General features: G+C 41.8%; 1 protein-coding gene across 5 annotated transcripts in view; it reads right to left on the reverse strand.

Moving 5' to 3' along the window:
- Positions 1-19,704, reverse strand: part of carmil2 (capping protein regulator and myosin 1 linker 2) — a 96,590-nt gene that overhangs the window by 33,787 nt on the left and 43,099 nt on the right. For all 5 annotated transcript variants that reach the window (XM_078168267.1, XM_078168269.1, XM_078168268.1 and 2 more), the window contains exons 31-32: positions 18,061-18,587; positions 3,857-3,960 (exon numbers count right to left, since the gene is read on the reverse strand). In XM_078168267.1, the coding sequence (XP_078024393.1) occupies positions 3,857-3,960; positions 18,061-18,587 (631 nt within the window). The remainder of the gene's footprint in view (positions 1-3,856; positions 3,961-18,060; positions 18,588-19,704) is intronic.

Below are 19,704 nucleotides of genomic sequence, written 5' to 3' on the forward strand. Positions count from 1 at the left end.
TTACACAGAAAACATTAAAATTTCTCCACCTCTAAATTGATAGTGCTTTGAAATTAGTTACTGGCTAATGGGTGTCAGCATTTTGAAAACAAAATAAATCAAAACTGACATCCTTTGTCCAGAGCAAGGTATCTACATGACTGCTGGCCAAATTACCATGACATTTGTCTTGATATTCATTGCCCATTAATTATTTTGGTTACTTCCTGAAACTTGGTCTAGCATCACTGTCAGGTCAAAGGATCCACAATTTTGGCACCATGTACAGTTCTATAAATCCATCCATGAAGAAGAGATTATGCTTCCATTTTAACCACTGCTGCTGCCTACACTGGTTGGGGGTGGATAGGTTTTTAGGCTCCAAATCTTTTTTTCTTCACATAGTACAGGTGGAACTATAGGATTGTGTATGGGGCTGTGAATTCTGTTAAAACTTGGATGGCGGTTCTTTGGATGAACAGCTGTAGTGGACAGCAGCTGCTGATGTGCTGCTTTTGCTCTGTGGCTGTTGTCAACAATGGGTGAAAATGAGAATGTTTAAATGGATGCCAACAGCAGGGCAGTCAGCGAACATGGTTCTGTTCATACTGCTCTGATGTCTGACACTGCCAGCTACACAGACATGAGCCCAATCCCAATCTCCTCACTCATAGACCCATGGACTTTGAGGTGCAATCCCACAAAGAGGGCTTAGTGCTGCCCCACTGTTAAATCATCAGGTGCATGAGGGCTGACAATTTGAGACCTTTATGCACACTTTCTGTAAGTCTGCATTTCTGCAGAAGCTGCCTGTGGGAATTATCCACAATTAATTGTGACGTTAAAACAACAGAGTGTAAAATTTAGTGGCAGATAGTGGTAAGGATTGCAGATTGTGACCAAATGAAGTTAGAATTCCATCAGTGTTTATTGTTCAGGAGGTTTTTACCTGCATTATATCCGCAGAGGTCCCTAACTCTAATCCTAACTCTGCTAGCCCAGCCCCTGTTAATGTGTGCTCAACTATTTTCTCTGCTATCTTAATCTGTGTCCATCTTATTTCTGATCCAGACGTTCAGGAGGTTTTTACCGTGAGCCAAATTATCCACAGAAGTCTTTTCCACACACAGACCTGGTGATTTAGAGCAGCTAAGACTCCGAATAAGGCTGTTTCACTCCTCAAACCTGTGTTTTAACCTATGCTTTCTTTGAGGATCTACGAACTATAGTGGCTAATGCAAAAATGCAAAAAACGCAACAGACGTAAAAAATGTAAAATAAATAAATAAATAAATGCAAAAGTCCATATCTAGAGCCAGTGTTTAATTTGTCCGTTCTGAGCTACTGTAGAAACAGTGGTGGTGCAACATGACAATCTCCGTAGATGATGACCAGCTCCCTATGTAGATACAGCTCATTCTAAAATAACAAAAGTAACAAAAACACAATGACTCTTATTTTCAGGTGATTATACACTAAAGAAAACATACTTATTATATTCTATACCATTTCTGCCAATGTATCCCCTAAATCCTACACAGTGGATCTTTAAAACATGTGGTTACCGGATTCAAGATGGTCATTAAAAAACCCAAAATCTGAGGCATGCAAGCAAAGGCTATTTGACACATTCATCAGCCATGTCTTTTAATTTGTGCTGAATGAGGCTGTTTTGACAAACTGATTATCTGACTTTTACCTCTTGTCCACTCTGTAAAACAAGAGCCTGGAAGACATTCAAATCAGGGACTGACCCCTGTAGTGCCTTAGTCGTGAGTGATGAAGGTAAAAAACAAAACTAGAATTACGGCCCCACAAATGTATGCTTCCACACACCAGACAAGTTTCTCTTACAGTTTACATCCATGTCTGTGAAAACTTGGATGCTTCACACACATCTTCCCTCCAGCAGCACAGAAAATCTATACAATCAGCACAGTTTCAAGATGGACACCCAAGATTAGTGTCACCAATTCAGTATCTGACCAAGTCTCTCCCCCTCTCTTCCTGAATTATGAATTGAGTAATGGCCGAAAAAATGTTTTTGCAGAACATAATGATGTCACAGTGAAGCTGATTTTTGACCTTTTGAATATAAAATGTTATCACTTCATTATTTTATCCTATTAGACATTTGTGTGATGTTTTGTCATAATTAGCATATGAATTCTTGAGTTATGGCCAAAAAATACTTTGTGAGGTCATACCAACTTTGACCTTTGACCACAAAATTCTTATCAGTTTATTCTTCAATTCAAGTGGACGTTTGTGTCAATTTCAAAGAAATTCTATATAGGTGCTTTTGAGATATCGCATTAACAAGAGTGAGACAGACAAGGTCACAGTGACCTTGACCTTTGACCACCAAATTTAATCAGTTCATCCTTGAGTGCAAGTGACATTTTTGCCAAATTTGAAGAAATTCCCGCACGTATGTACAGACAACCCGAAAACATAATGCCTTTGGCCACGGCTATTGCCAGTGCGGACACATAATAACAAGTGCCAAACCCACAACTGAACCTTCCTATTTATACCATTTCAACATCATGCTCAAAGGGGACACTGGGATTGGGCCATGGAGTCTAACTTGAGTTGAAGTTGTTATATGGCACTGTATTTGATGTGTCAATATCACAGTCACACTGATGTGATAGGTTTTGTGGTGATGCTTGAACCAGTTACATTCACTGATGAAGACTGTAAGATACTGTTGGAAGCCCCAGAAAATTCTTTTAAGGGGCCCTTCATCACACAGGAAGCTATCTAATTGTAGCCACTGCTGTCAACTAAAAATGACATCCAGGGGATGGAGGCACAGTGATTAGGGAAAATTTACACACTCCCAAACAGTGGCAGGCTGGCTAATTGAGTGATTACAAAATGGCAATTCATTCTTGATATCTGACCTGATAAATAAATAAATAGATAAATAAACAGCAAAAACTATCTTAATTATTCTGTGCTCAGTGAACTGAAACAGCAAACTCAGGCAGGGGCAGGACATACTATAGATAAGGATGTGTGTATATGTGGTGTTATACTGAACGGACACTACAGAAACATTTACCATGCATTCTACACATACAGCTACAGGAGTGGAATCACAAGCACAATTATTACAAAAACAATACACTCTTGTTTCAGTAGTTATTAGACCTTTTCAGGAGAGCTTTAGTCTTTGCCTTTTTGATGCAAAATATACAGTTACAGCAGTAGAGGCTCTCTGCTTACTCACCAGTTATTGTGAAAAGTCATGATTTTTCTAAATGCTGAGCTCCAGAAAAAAATTTTGAGCTGGAAAGTGTGTTTTGTTACTATAACATCCACCAAGCGTGAGCTGTTTGTTGTCATTAGCTGTGGCATAATTGCATAAACAGAGTTTTTAATATGGTGATTTTATTGTTTATGCTTTTCTTTTTTGTTTCAATTTTAATGTAAAATGTAGTGCAAATAAATGTTGCAGATTTTTTTTTAATGTGGTGAAATGCTATTTAAAAAAAAAAAAGTTGAACTTTGGACTGATGTGACAAATCTATGGCACTCTTGGCCCATTCTCAAGACACCCTAAGGTGCCACGGCACCCACTTTGGGAACCACTGGTTTATCAGATTGCTTCTGTGTACCAAAAGAACATTTATGTCCAAGCTGCCATGACTTTTCAATTTGAAAATCAGCAATGGGATCAGTTCTGCTCACTGATTGGCTGCCACTGTCAATCACTATTTGAAGCAGGTGAGTAGAAGAAGGGAGTCTGTGAGACTGACTGGTACTGCCAGTCAATCATGGCTTTCATTCATTCATAAAATTACACATTGATTACAGTAAGTCCAAGAAAAAGTGTGTGTGTGTGTGTGTGTGTGTGTGTTCAACTCACAGTGCATAGTCAGGGATAATTTTCTTGGTGAAGAATTCCTCTACTCCTTCATCCACTCTGCCCATCCCCTCACTGGCCTCATTTTCTACCTTTGAAACTGGCTCCTGTGGCAAAAAACACAATATAAGACACAGTATGTACACCTTACATTGCGTGTGTGTGTGTGTGTGTGTGTGTGTGTGTGTGTGTGTTTGCCTGCTTTCTGGAGAGGAAAAAAAAAATACACAAAAAATCTAATTCTTGCATAAGAAACCAAAATATGAGTGACAAAAGTTTTTGCAAGTACTTGTGAGAGATATATTAAAAAAGTTAATTTAGTTAACATGTATTTGTCTTTTTATTTTACTTGAATATTTATTGATTTTCTCAACAAACAGAAAAAGGAAACAGCACGTTTAACTCCTACACAGACTCAGACACCTATACAGGGTGAGAAAAAAAGGACAATAAAAGAGTAAAAACCTAAATAAAGTTAAAATAAATAAAAAAGGTAGTAATTACAAAGAGATTATGTGTGCTTTAGTAAGTTATTGTCCATTTTCTCTGTCTGCTCATTCCTATCTAATAGAGCGACATTTAGGAAATCCTGTTTGCATTGGTTTATGTGTGCATGACAGAGTCTGAAAGAAACAGAGGGAAAGACACTACCCAGTCTCAGAGGCCATCGGCTATTGTCTGATGATGATAAAGCCTCTGGGGGCAAAGGGCAATATTCCAAGCTGATCCAGTGTAGCCAGTGGATATCCAAGCCATGGCTTCCTCTTCCATGCATGGGTCATTTTGGCCAATCTCTATAAACAGATATCTGCATTTGTATGCAGATAAATTTAAAGCTAATGTAAAGCTAACCTGTCAGCAGACAACAGCAGATGGGTCCCAAGATTGTATCTCCAGCAATGCCTTCTGCATCTGCACACAGACTGATGCTGGATCCACTTACCACTCCTTAACTACAGGGTATTTACTGTAATACAATGTAGTAATTTGACAAAAAGGAAACACACTATATAATCCATCACATACATTTGAGCTAATTTATATTTGTCATCATCAATGCAGCTGTAACTTAAAAGCCTTCTGTTGAGCTTTGAAATGGACCTGCTCAGGCTGCTGTGGACTAAGCAATAAGTAGCTCCAGTTCAGGACAGTTGTCATGTGTAAGCAATATTCTAACTGGGTCAAACCCAGTCTGCAGAAACTCACTTATATTAGCCTACTGGAGTTGCAGTTGTGTGGATATAAAGCCTCCTGCTAACCCTTTACATGTAGAAAATGTTGTTTTCCACTGTTTTGTCTGTTTCTACATGTAGCAACACACAGGAACGGATCACTTGAACTTTAATCATGAAGGCACTGTTCCAGTTCACAGCACTGAAAAATACTTTTGAGTTTTTATTTAAATGTTCTAACTGGGGTGAGATTAAGTACACTGGCACCAAAACATGAGGCACATATCTGAGACTAAAACTCCAAGTGTAGGGGAAGCACAGAGGCAGGACAGATACATTTAGTGACGCTACAGTAGGAAGACGAGTCAAATAGAAGGACTGCCACATATATTTCCAGGGAAACAAGACAGTCACAAATAGCAACATGCCAACCATCTTCACTTAATATTGCATCAGTTGTAAATATGAGCACCTGAGTGCACAAAACGGTTCAAGTCAGCCTCTGAGTTGTAATTATGCATAGGAGATGGCATATGGGAATTTTCTGTCCACAAATTTCTTTGCACAGATGGCTGCAAAGTTACCATCATTGGCAGTTTAATGTAAATCATAACCAATATTATCACTACCACAATAAATACAGATATTTAGAAAATAGCAAAATAGCTCACATATTTGTTTTAGTTGATGGACTGACAAAAAAAAGGAATCTGTAACTAGTTGATAATCTATTAATGATTTGAGTCACTTTCCAAGGGAATATTTGTCTAATGTGATAGCATACTGGATATTTTTGGGTTTTGGACTGTAAGTTGCTGATCTGAAACAAACCAGCAAGCTCTGTGGACCAGTAGGGAGAATAGTCGTGGATGTTACACTTTTTATTTTCATTTGAACAGTGTTGGGCAAGCTACTTGGAAAATGTAGTGAGCTACGCTACCAGCTACTAGACATCAAAATAAAGTTTCATTGAAGCTATCTCCACAGAAATGTAGCATGCTAAGCTACAAGAAAATGGCAAAAGTAGCATGCTACTAGCAAAGCTACTTTTATTTTTTGACTTGACTTGACTTGACTATGTCAAATCATCCAAAGACTTTGTGACATCTGAACCTGTCCTCCAATAACATGCCATCATCAGTTGGCATATTGCGCTCTCTATCTCACCTCTTTCTACGTAATGCATTTCTTTGTCTTGGCCTCTTTCAGTAGGCTTTCTGGCTCTGTCAGTCATTCAAAAAGAGATTTCCAAAATATATTTTTCAGTCAATACATAAATAAATAAATACATAAAAGACATTCAATAAACAATAAAAATAACAGACCTGAATGAAAACTTTTCCTTTTTTGGGACATTAGCATATGAACATGTCCTGCAAATAACACGTGACATCAGTATGTCACTCTCTCTCTCCTCTCTTCCTTCTTCATACTGTTCTCTGTCCCTCCCACTCTTTTCTTGGCCCTTGCTGTGTCTATTTCTCTAGTGTCCACTGCAAATCCACCAAATATATACAATCGCTGGACAAGTCATGTGACAGACACATCAAGAAGTGCAGTGTAGCCAATCAGAGGCAGAGTAGGCAGGTCTTGCTAAGAAAAGCCAATAGCGAAGCAGTGAGCAGAATAAAATGAAGGATTAGTATGTGATGTCATATGGAAGTGCTTCCTTCGTCTACATGCCTCTGTGTGGCTCTGGTGTCAGTCACATTACTCATCCTCACTTACTTTTATTCTCCTTTGCAGAAAAAAAGTCAGCTGCAATTAAGAGCTTTTCCTGGGAAAAATAGCTCATAACTTAGATGGATGCTACCGTACTACTCAGTCAATTCATAAACTCTACTGGAGAGCTAACACTACTGGAAAGCTATTTGACTCACAAAGTATTGACATTACCACCACGCTATTGAGAAATGTTAGTTAGTAATGTTGCTACTTGTAGCTACTTGTAGTTACAAGTAGCAACGTTACTGCCCAACACTGCATTTGAATCCCTCGAAAATTGTATCTTAAATAGACTGTCTTTCAAAGGAAGCCTAAAGTGTCAGGTAGGAATGGATTGACCCTTCCATGCTTAAGCTAATTCTGTTCACACAGCCTGTTCTCATTCCAAAGTTGTACCACTGCTTGGTCACACATTTCTGCATAAGACTCCGATGAAAAACAGGCATCCTTTTGCAGCACTATGTTATACCACCAAATGGCATCAGTTTAAAGTGCCACCAGACAACAATGTAATTTAAGGAGCTGGAGAGTTTTCCTATTGGGCGGGTGGGAGGGTGGGAGGGGTGGTGTATGGGTCCAACAACACCAGGCTTCCATCCAGGAGGCCCGTGTTTGCTTCACATATAAATGTAAAGCCAAACCATGATGTTGTTTCCTAAACTTAACCATGTGCTTTTGTTGCCTAAAACTAACCATGTGCATTTGTTGCACAATAAACTAAACGGAAATATGAGAGAGAGATTCAAATGAAGGTAAAAAGTGACAACCAACCCCGTTCTCCCTTACAGCCTGTCAGTTATTAATCCAGCCATGTGAAAACCAACCCTATAAAGAATTTGACATCCCCAGCTGGGATTTTTTGCTAACAACTAAGCTAACAATGACATGTTTTAGACTAGCTAAGAAAAAAATCTAAACTAGAGCTCTCCCTTCATTCTTTTTAAAGGTAAAAATTGTTTTATTATAAACCCAATGGGCTCTAGTTTCGCAGACCGGGCAAGGCGGAGGCGCAGCAAACCTGCGCTTCGCCAACTGGGTGTGGCCAGGCGGATTTTGCAAGTTTGGCACACCGTGCGCCTGGCGCAGCTACTCCTCTTTCCCACCTCCGTCCCTCCTACCTGCGCAAGTCGGAAAGAGGGAGGAGAGAAGGCGTGGAGTGGGTTTTACACAGCCGATTCACATCCCACCAATCAAATGAGCCCCTCTCCTCGCCCTTAAATGCGCCGCGCGAATGTGTAATGAGAGTTTACTCAATTCGCCATGGCAGAAGAGAGCAGGAGCGTCAGACGGCCAAACTCCTCCCAGGAGGAAACTGATTGGTCCGGGAGGTCCAAGCTCGCAGTGTCCGAATATACGGAACTGCGAGCAGACCTCCACGGGCTGATGATGCAAAGGTAGCCTGGGAGGAGGTCACCACAATTGTAAATCAATGTTGCGTTTCTCTCGTGCGCGCGCGCTCTCTTTCTCTCTCGCAGTCTCACTCTGTTTCTTTTCTTTTAACTTTTCTAAGATGACAGATGCTGAATATATACTCCCTATCTGATGCTGTGGCTGTTTGTGGTTGGCTGAGAGGGATGTGAACTCATTAGTTTGCAGGCTGTGTTAATCAAATCAGTTTGGGTTTCCATTACGCGTGCCAAACGTGCCAAACGGTGCCAATCCCCTTTGATCTGACATCAGATGTGACGGGACAGTCGATATAGAGATACATTTATGTGCTGATTGCAGATAGTTGCATTGAATAGTGGTTTTTGTGGGTATTTATTGCATCGTTAATGTGCCTGATATTCTGGAAACCTGCCTGTGAGGTTTTGGTGACGTGTGCGCACTGTCTGCTGGTCAGCCAAACTTCCACTTACACCGGCTGTGCTCTGCCTGTGTTGACAGTAGACCTGGTTTCAGCTGGCGCGCTTTTAGCGCACCTTCGGCGAAGCACGAAACTGTCACTGCGCCAAGCTGGATCTGTCGACACCTCCCCCTGCTGCGCCGCCACACCCATCTCAGCGCACCTCGGTCTGCCAAACTACCAAAACTCGGGTTGCGCTGCTTGCCACCCTGCGCCGCGCCGGGAAACTAGAGGCCATTGTGTTAAAGCCTTGAAGAGAAACACTGAAAAGCTGGATATTTACATTTTGCCATGAAGTCCTCTCATTGTCAAATGTCTTTAAAGTGTCCTGAAATGACCCTGTAGGTAACCTCTGACCGCAATGCTGAAAATTTCTGCATCATTATTTTAACAGTGCCCTATAGGGAGTGAGTTCTAATGAATGTGACAACCAAAGTGTTCTCCCCCAAAATGGAATTTTAGTGAGCAGGTAAGTGAATCCAGCTTTTCAATGATCACGCTGCTTTGCATTTGAGAACACGTAGGTAAGCCATTTCTGCTTACAGCTGTAACTGTGGTAACTGTTTTTAGTGGTTAAAATATGTTTTCTTGCTGACCCTGTCAATGGCAGTACATTGCTTAGCTTGTGTGTTGGACTCCACCCTGCTTCTCCAAACTGGGGACATGCCGACTGACATCTACTGTATGTAATGACAATGGATAAGTACTGCATACAACCCCACTTAAAAAAAAAATCTGACCTATCCCTTTAAGGTGCTAGTAAAAACCCACAATGTCTCTGGTTCAAGTCCACCTGCAGAGCATTACTGTATGTCATTCGCATTTCTTTACCCTTTTACTTGTTCCTCTACTATCAGAGTCTCTAATAAAAGCATAAAAAGCCCCAAATATAAATTAAAACTGTACAAATCAAAGACGGCAACAGCTGTTTTTCCTTATCCGCTGTGAGGGTCATAAGGACAGAGGGATGTCGTATACTGTAAAGCCCTGTGAGGCAAATTGTGATTTGTGATATTGGGCTTTATAAATAAAATTGATTGAAATTGATTGATTGACTGTAGCCTTAAAATTCTTCAAACTAAAAAAATGTGCAGCAAGGCTAAAATTTCGAAGATGAAAACTAGTTTTGTTGACTAAAACTAACAATAATCAAAGGGCTTATATTTGACAAAAACTTCTTTTATTTTTCATTAAAATACTAAAGCTTAATCAAAATCAGGTGCCAGAATGAATGCTTGGGATAATACATGAGATCTCCAAAGTCATAACAATAGGACATTTTCCTGTTCTTGAATGCAGTATTTGTCTTCTTTAAGCTCTTTCCATCTCTCTCTACCATCCAGGGAAAATAATGCGCCTCTCTTTCACTCTCTGCCACCTCCTTTACGGCCACCTGTCTCTATGTGCTACATGCCAACATGACTCTCTGCCACACAATTGTTGGCATACAGACTCTCTCTCTCTCTCTCTCTCTCTCTCTCTCTCTCTCTCTCTCATTCTTTCTCTCTCTTTCACTCACACACACACACACACACACACACACACACCCCAACACACACATACACACACATAAATACATACACTTGTTACCAAGGGGCAACAGAGCTTTCTCCACAGACCATTCTGCACACCCACACACCCATGTTGTGGATATGGATAGCCCTTCTTACAACAGGCTGATAATAACATGTCATCTACAGCTACTGCACATAGCTGGTCATAACCTGGTCTGTTTAATTTAAACTGTGTCCATCGACATTTGACATCCTGTCTCGGGTTTTTACAGTTTTTACTGTATCAACAAATGTTGATGCAGTTATGTCTATGGCTCTGCATTAAGCTGCTCTCTGCTTACCCAGCAGGCATGCTGACTGAACAGCAGGGGAGCAAACACAATTCCTCCCATGGGTGCACAGACAGACAAGCCAGGGCAGCAGCACACTGTACACACCACAGGCCTGAATGGGCACACTAGAGCAGGTGGAAATAAAGCTTCACCAGGCAGCTGATGGGCTGGAGAAATAAGTGATGCATGAAACAGTGGAAGAGGAGGTTGATACAACTGACCACCTTGTTATGAAAATCAGTTGTCACTATTGACCTTATTTTTCATGATTTACTTGGATCTTACTGGAGGTCCAGATGCAGGACTAATGAGTTGATAAACATATGAAGACATGAAGACAACATCAGTGCCATTTCTGCCACCCTTGCGTCAGAGGTTCTCTGTCCTCCTTTGTGTGGTATATGTAATTTTTCTCACCTGGTTGTACCACACCTGTCCACTAGATAGCCTCACTGAGATTGCCACCTCTGCTAATCACCTGACTTACTTTGTAATCAAGGACCTTCCTCATGTGCTTATAGTTCCTTAATATACAGTACAGTGGGAGGGTTTCCTCATGCATTTGCCAGAACCTTCCATGTTGCCTATGTTCTAGCCATCTGTTACCTGCTGCCTGCCTACGTCCTCATTCTGAATATTGCTAGCCTGCCTGCTCATTCTTTTAAAATACTAATAAAATAATCACTTTAATCTAAAAATGACCTGACTCTGTTATTACTGGTGTGCATATGGATGAGCAAATGACTTCCAAGTCTTGCCTGAAGTAATGTCACTTTTTTTAAAAAAAAAAAAAAATCCCTAAACAATTTGTTTTCTTCAGGTTGACAGAGTCCCTCCAAGTGTTAATGGATACAATGCAGGGAGACACTAATGACTGACCTCCAGTCCGTCACAGTGATAACAGAGACAGTCTTCTGATTCATACAGTTTGTCTTTAGTTCACCTGACAATGAAAGGAATCCCAGTGGACCATGGGTATGGGGGAAATTTCCAAACAGGAAGGACCAGGAATCAACCCCTGTCCTTTTGGCTACAAGCAGGCCCCCAGGAGGTGCGCTGGGCTTTGAAGCCAATTTTCGTAATGGCCAAACAGTGGTACTGCAATTTCCAGCGTCCGTCACATAATGCCACTGGCCTAAAAAGACTTTTTCCCATAGACTTACATTGGGAAAGAGATGCCTATAAATCAGTGGATACCTTTTTTCATTCTCAGAATCCCAAGATTTAATTCACTCACTGTGATAACATTTTAAATGTCTAGAAAGCCACAAAATTACATACTTTCAAGTTAGCAGAGCAATAAACCAGAAATCAGCTGCTTGGCTGGTGGAAGTTGACAACTCTGAGGTGCTCTCAAGTGCGCTTGCTCTATAGACTCATTGATGTGGAAGCAGTGCTGATTATCCAAGTAATTTCATACCGTGGAAATAGAGATTTTTTGGCTTCATGAACCACTGAGCAACTTTTACAGGAATGAACGGGATCCTGCCGCCAATGCTGTCTCTTTACATCCTTTTCTACAATGCTACAGACTCCTGGCCCAGTCAGTACTGCATGAGATCTAGATTGTAAGCATATTTATGCTATCAATATGAGATAAACTTGTGTTATTTTTCAGGATTGGCTTTTACATTCAACAAAACAGTAATAACTCGATAAAGTCCCTGTTTTGTAGAAATACAAAGACACTTTCAAGACCCTCACTGTGGTCTTGAAATTGTGTCAGTGTGCAACAGGGTTCTTCATGGAAACATAAATCTTTTATGTAAAACCATTTGAGCATGATGCTGTAGAGAACCCCTGTAAAAGGGTTGCTTTTAGCAGCACAAAAGGTTCTGCTATGGTACAAGCCTGAGGAAAAGACTTCTGCTAAAAAAATACCCTCTTGCTAACAGAGTCAGTTCATTATGCTGAGTCGCCTTTTTATATTTTTCCCAATATAATTAGTTTTCTACACATGCAGTGTTTCAACACCACTAACGAAACATCAGTCTTCTTTGGGTGTATGTTGGTGTGTGAATGAAACAGACGCCCTTTTTTTTTCTTATTTGATATAGTATAAGTGCCTATGTGTCATTTATCACTGAAACATCCAACTGACTTTGTGTTTTGTTGTAGTTTTTGAGAAATGGTAGTTACTAGGACTAGGTATCGTTGCGCTAAAAGTGCATTACGATACCTATACCAATACCAGTGCCACACCTAACTAACTAAAAGCACATGAGCAGGAGTCATGAGGAAGATCCCTGATTAAGTCGGGTGATTCACAGAGGCGGAAACTCGGTTTGATACCCTTAAAATGATACCAGTGCCAACAAATACGTGAATGGAGTTATGTGTAGTATAGCCATACTGTTAAGCTTTGAGTGGCATCTCAGCATGCTAGACTGCCAACTCCGTCCAACAGGCTACACTGCACTCGATTTAACCACACAACAGACTGTATGGGTTGTCTGCGGCGGGAGTGTGAGCTCCACAGCAGAGATAGCTGTGAGAGTCGGCAAGGGTGCACATACACAGTGACAGGGCTAACTGTTAGCATCACACAGCTAATGTTACCTAAAGGTTATAACGAGTAATGACAGTGATGAGCCATTTTGGGTCGGTGTGAGTTTCTGCTGCTGTGTTAGCTTGTGCTAACCAGGAAGACATTGAATTGACAGCTTGCTGGGGGAACACTGGCTCCAGAATCGGCAGCAACAGAAAGTTTGCTAATCTGGCAAGGAGTGGGATGGACCGGGGTTCAGATCCGTTGTGCAAAAAAAGATCGAATGCAGGTATGATTTGATAGCTTGTTGTAAGTCTACCTGGTCTGCAAACCACTACTGCCTTGTTTTAAATACATCTGATTTCATCTGATTTTCTGCAGCTCATGATCAATAGTCCAGTGACATTATTTTTACTATTTTTAACTGTATTTCAGTATTTTTAACAGTAAAATGATCTGGGCCCTCCGTAGCGCTATGTGCATCCAAAGTTGTATCTCAAGGTCTCCCTTGACCTTACGGGCTGTTTCCAAGAGTCTCCCTAGTTAAATATATCTTCTGAAAGGTATATCTTAAGAAGGGCGGTCTGAACCACTCGTAAGCTGTCCCTTAGTGATGCACTCTGTTCATCCTGTCACAGTTTTAGCTTTATTAGGCCAAAATTATGCTTTTTAAATGGACAGTTGCAGTATAATTCACATCTAGACTCCTTGTGCAAATTACATCATTAGTTTAAAATTAACTTCATGAAAAATAATAATGAATATTGAATATTATGAATATGTAGGTTTATTTATTTATTTATTCATTTATTCATTCATTTATCTAATGGAGCTAACTAACTGAGGATGTGTTTTTTCTGATGAGGCTACTGGCTGTACCCTACCACTATATACTGAATATCTGACAGATACTTGACAATTGATCAAAGTCTAATAAGGCCGGCTGGAAAGTAATCAAGTGGGCGGCACCAGCTATAGAGGCGATCAAGCGCGTCACTTCTGCTTGCTTCATTGTAGACGAGATTATGGCTGCATTACAGCATATCGTTGCGCTCAATCAACTGAACCAAAGGTGACGCAGTCCTCGACATCCCACCTCTTGTACGTGTGGCTGTGCGGACGCCTCTCAAGTAGGGATCATGTGGAACAGGGGGAGAGCCAGAGCACAAGGAACTTCGGGGTGGCAAGGCGGGGTCGGGGCGCGCCGGTGGAGTTGGTCCCTTGCCAGAGAACTGCGGAGTGAATCGCCCCACAGCTGGGGACTGGGGGGTGAATGGTCCCTCTCCACCACAGACATCAATGCCCCCCGTGATGCCTTGGGAGGCTGTGTGGCCAATGATTGACAGGACCTTTTCCTCCTCCGGGGTGAGGGTGGGAGCAGTCCTGGGTCCACTACCGGTTTTGGCATCCTCTCGGCAAACTGCCGCCCCTTCTCTTTTGGCCAAACTGGCAGAGTCTTGCTACTTCTTCCGGACCACTGTCCATTGTCTGGGTGGACCATAGCTGGAGGGAGCCATTTTTTGGGCAATGTTGACCCATGCAGCAGCCTTTGCCTTGTTAGAATTGGCATTGCTAAAGCATCCGAACAAGACACTCCTGTTGCGCCCCACCTCGTCCAGCATCACCTCCAGTTCTTCCTGAACGTGAAGGTTGCTCCTCTCTTGCGCCTTTCTTTCTCAGCCATTCTGTCACAATGTTGCACATATGTGCAGCTACCCGTGAGCTCATATAGGCTACATAAACCAATCCCAGTGCGCAATACATTAAATTGGTAATCGCATGCACCTGCAATTAATTACGGCACACACACACGCGCGTGCACACACACACACACACACACACACACACACACACACACAGCAATAAAACGTGGATATGCTGCTGCTACAGGTGCCTACTATGTGACAACAACAGATTTGGAGTCTGCACATTGACAGAACTGATGCTGGAAAACTTATATGTAAGACACAAACTGACATTGAACTGCAATGATGGAAAAAGTGAGACAAACACGTATGCTGTTATAAATGTTTCAATGACAAATGCATTATCTGTGAGCAGCAATCACATTTCTCTGCTTCATCATTAGTGTCCTCGTTTATAACGGGATGCGCATGTAAAGTCATTTTTTAATGTGATATGCTTCAGGCATATTAGGACGGGAATTTTTCCTGAAATGGTGCCAAAACGCTCTTCTGGACGTAAATTTAGTTTTAAAGCGCTGCTTTTAAAAATACCCATGTATGTGTAGACTAGGCTTCAAATAGATGAGCAGATGTTCTGTAAAAGGCATAGCCTCATTATGATATAATATTTGATGGAGGTAAAATCATTATGGCAATACTTTTAATTTTACAACATCATCCTCTTGAATCACGCCAGCATGCTAACAGGCTAATGCGAGGCTCTCCTCTCATGAAGCAAAAAATGAAGTTGGCAGGTAATTAGCAGATGTTACTTTCCATTAAAGTCAATGCCAAATGTACCCAGGGATGATGCTTTTTGTAGGCGGACACAGAAGTTAGCTTTGCCCTGGTTCCCTCGTCAAAAAGCCTATGGGACTTTTCCAGTGGATTTTGGATTATTGCAGAAAATTATCTGTGGCAAACAAACGTTAATGATACCCACATGTTTACTCAGCAAGATATTCTTCAAAAAGGATTACTGAAGTCTGAATGCAATCAACAGAATTAAAAAGCTAATGTTAGGCTATAAAGGAACTACACTACGGTCACATGACGTAATGTTACCACCATGACAAGGCTGTAAAGTCTCATTTAGCCACTTGTTAGCAACTGCTGTTTTTGACACATAATTTGCATTTGTTTTATTTTGCAGAACAAAATGTGAAAATCCCTCAAGCTTGTGTTAACCACAGACCTTATTCCAGGCTCATAACCAAAAACCCATTCAAAAAACCCATTGACTTGAAATGAGGGAACCCTACGCTTTGAAATGCAAAGTCATTTGGAGGTTTTAGGACTCATTCCTCTATTGGGGCAACTGGTGTAGTAGTAAAACAGTGATCAATCCACACTCTAAGGAAACTTCACGTAGTTGCTTGTGGGCATTACATAGGCAGGGTGCCAGCGATGTTACTATCTGAACATGGCTGGTAACGTTACACCAAGAAACACAGGTAAATGACAGCTGTGAAAAGGAAGAACTGCACATCAGGATCGGACGATCGTGGTACACATTTTGTATCAGATTAAGTAACGTCAGCTAACAAATGATTCATAACCTTCATAAAAGTGATAATCTTCTTTAAAAAGTTTTTTTTAATTTTTTGAAAATTTGAGATTTGAGAAGTCCGGAGAGAACTACAAATTTAAATAACAGAAAAAAAATAAAGATAAAATGCAAAATGCAAAGAATGCAGAGACATGAGGCACGCAACTGATAAGTCTTTGGTGTGACAATAGTGCAAAAAGAAATGTAACAACACTGACTGATAAAGACAATTTTCACTTTAGAGAAGACTGGTTCATTTGTTAGCTGATGTTACTTACCTGAAATTGAATGTGTACCGCAAATATGATAGTCGGAACCCCGGTGTCCAGTTCTTCCTTTTCATAGCTGTTATCCACCTGTGGTTTTTTATGGTGATGTTCAGGAGGACATCTGTGCCACAATATTCTGCTGCCACTCTCTCATCTATTTGTACACTGTATTACCACATAAGATTGCGCCATGGTTACAGTGCTAATCTTGTGTTTTCTTGTGTACCAACCAGGTTCCAACAGTATCTTTGTTGATGCTGCCTGTATTTGGACCACCAGATACTTAGTGTCCTCACTCTGTAACATCAGCTCAGTTGCTCCTGTAGCCAGACATGCTAGCTGAATAAATCATTTAGGCTACTCTTCTCTTGTCTTTTAATCTACTGTCGAAAAAAGCTTCCATCATGTTGCAGCCACTTCAAGTCATTTTTACAATAACCAGGTGTATCATGCTGGCAGCCAACGTCAGTAATGACTTGTATTTCTGTCGTGATACGTGAATAAAATTGAATCACTGAGGGCCCACACTTGCTCATCATTCACTGACAGGGATGACCGATCTAAACCAGACTGCAGGCTACATCATCTGCTGTATAATGGCTCTTATAGAAGCAAAAGCAGCATGTGATTGTGTTTGTGAAAAACAACAGCACCTTACATTGACACCTAAGTTACTAAAAGAGAGATCACATATACAATTTACATACACACAAGGTCACCACAGACGAAGAGAAATACTCCTTTTCCATTTACACAGTGACAGCACAGAGTAAGAGACCCCCATTAATGTGAAAACATGAATAATTGAGTTAGTGAAAGCATTCCCAGGAGAGAGAGAGAGAGAGAGAGAGAGACAGAGAGAGAGACACAGAGAGAGAGAGAGAGAGAGAGAGAGAAATCGGCACTGGGAACAACCCAGGGAACACCACTCCCAAAATGCATGTGCCTATTCTCACACACGCACGTATGCACGCACGCACGCACACACGCACGCACGCACGCACACACACACACACACACACACACACACACACACACACACACACAGCTGAGCACGACTACATGGAGCAAGAGAATGCATAGATAAAGATGGCTACCATTATTACTACAGCATCATAAAAATGAAAGCAAGACAGCAAAGGAAAGAGGGAGAGGATAGATAGATAGATAGATAGATAGATAGATAGATAGATAGATAGATAGATAGACAGATGTAATGTGTGTTTTGCTGCATTAACCCAAGGATTCCAATCATATGAGCAGTACACCCTGCATCCCTCCATTCCTCCCCTCTCCTCCTCTCTATACTTTACATTCTGTACTCGCTTTTTTCTATCGTGTTGTTTCAATTTCCTCCATTTCCATCGTTTCTCCTCTGGGATCCCTCTGTAGTCGCACAATTAGCTTCCTACTTCATCTACCCTTCCCTCTATCCTTCATCCATCTCTCCTTTCATCCTGCTCTCTATCTGAGCATATATGCCTGTGTAAAGCATATTTTCTATGTATTACTGTGTGTCTGTATAAATGCAAATGCTGTGTAATTTCTACAAGCTCACTCATGTTGTGTGTTTGTGTGTGTGTAAAGTCATTGGTTTGTGTTTATGGGTATGTATGTGTGTTCTTACCTGAGGCCTGGAGGAGGGGGGCTGTGTATGTGTGCGTCGCGGCCGTGGTCGGGAGGCGGTGTAATGCCTTAGAGTCTGTCCCTGGGTGGGTAGAGGCTCCATGGGAGAAGCGGGGGATCCAGAGCCGGGGAGGGGGCCTAGGCTGGGGCCGCAGCCGGGGAAGGGAGCCTGTCGTCTGGGTGAGCCTCCGCGGCCGGCAGCCTCCTCCTCTGGAGCTCGAGCGGAGATGGAGGAAAGGAGGGGGAGACTGGGAGGAGGAATGAACGATGCTCCTCTCGCTCCTGGTATTGCTGCTGCAGCATCCACTGCTGCCACCTCCCCCTCCCTCCGCCTCCTCCCCCTCAGTCCTGGGGGGGAGGGGGACGGGGAAGGGGAGGGGCTTGAAAACCTGACTGACAAGGGGGTTGCTGTCGGCAACTGAGGGAGGCCACACCTTCCTCTTCCTCCTTTCTCTCCAGTGCCTCCTCCCCCCTCTCTCTCTGCTCCTCCATCCCTGGCCTGCTGCTCCCAGTCTGCATCCAGGAGACCTGAGAGTGAAGCAGTGTGACTGATATGAGGAGAAGCACAAGGAGAGATAATGACAGAGAGAAGGATGGAGGGAGGAAGAGAGGGAGGCAGGGAAATATGGGGAATCCAGCCCACGCAGTAAGCATGCTTTCTGCTGAAATGTACTGTATGTATGGATATCTAGGGCAGTCAGAGCTATACAGGAAAGACACAGGGGAATGGAGAGACAAGTAATTGGGAAAAAAGAGGGGGGGGGGGGGCGTTTAGAGAATTGGATAGAGGGGTAAGAGAGATGAGGAGAGACTAAGCAAGGAAGGAGGGGGGTATGAAAGGGGGCAGAGAGAAAGAAAGAAATAATCAGGTAAGCATAGACATGCAGAGAAGAAACAGAGAGGAAGCAGAGCAGCAGATGGATGCTGCAGTCACACATACTGCACACAGGAACACAGTTATCAGCCTGTCACACAAAACAAGGTAAAATATGGTAGGGTTAAACCTACATTGTTATTAATCTTTCAGTTACAGGGTCCCTAGCTGGTCTTAACACTAAGAGGCCTTTGAAATGCAAATTGATGAATACATTTTTAGAATAGAATGTTTAAATTTAGATTCTTTATACATGTACTTAAGAAATATTGACCTAATTCTTCTTATGAAACAATACTATATAGAAACACAAAGTATGGCGAGTGACTTATTCTTTTATGTTTTCTTTCGTTTTGTTATTCTCTAAAAGCTATCCTCCAATCAAACAAAAGGAGTAGGGAGTGGGGGGTTGTGAGCCGGAGTGCCCCGGATCCCCCCACATTTCTTCCTCTTCCCTCATCATCCCCTCCTCCATCTTCTCCCCATCTCATCTCTCCCATGGTGAAAGTCACTGGTGTGAAAGTAAACAGGCCATGCTCCAATTAGCCAAACAGTGCTGTGTGTGTGTCTGTCTGACACAGAATGGTTCTGCATGGCACAGCACACATGAAGAACACAACAGGACAAGAGATAAAATGCATGATAGGAGGTTTAGTTTTCTACCTGAGTTCCGATGTCATAATGGATCTCTGTGGTAAGCTGAACAGATTTCAATATGTTGTTGACAATATAATATCATCAGTGATGAATTGAATCCTGATTATTATTTCT

This window comes from Epinephelus lanceolatus, chromosome 5, assembly GCF_041903045.1.
Source record: "Epinephelus lanceolatus isolate andai-2023 chromosome 5, ASM4190304v1, whole genome shotgun sequence".
In the NCBI taxonomy this organism is placed as follows: Eukaryota; Metazoa; Chordata; class Actinopteri; order Perciformes; family Serranidae; genus Epinephelus; species Epinephelus lanceolatus.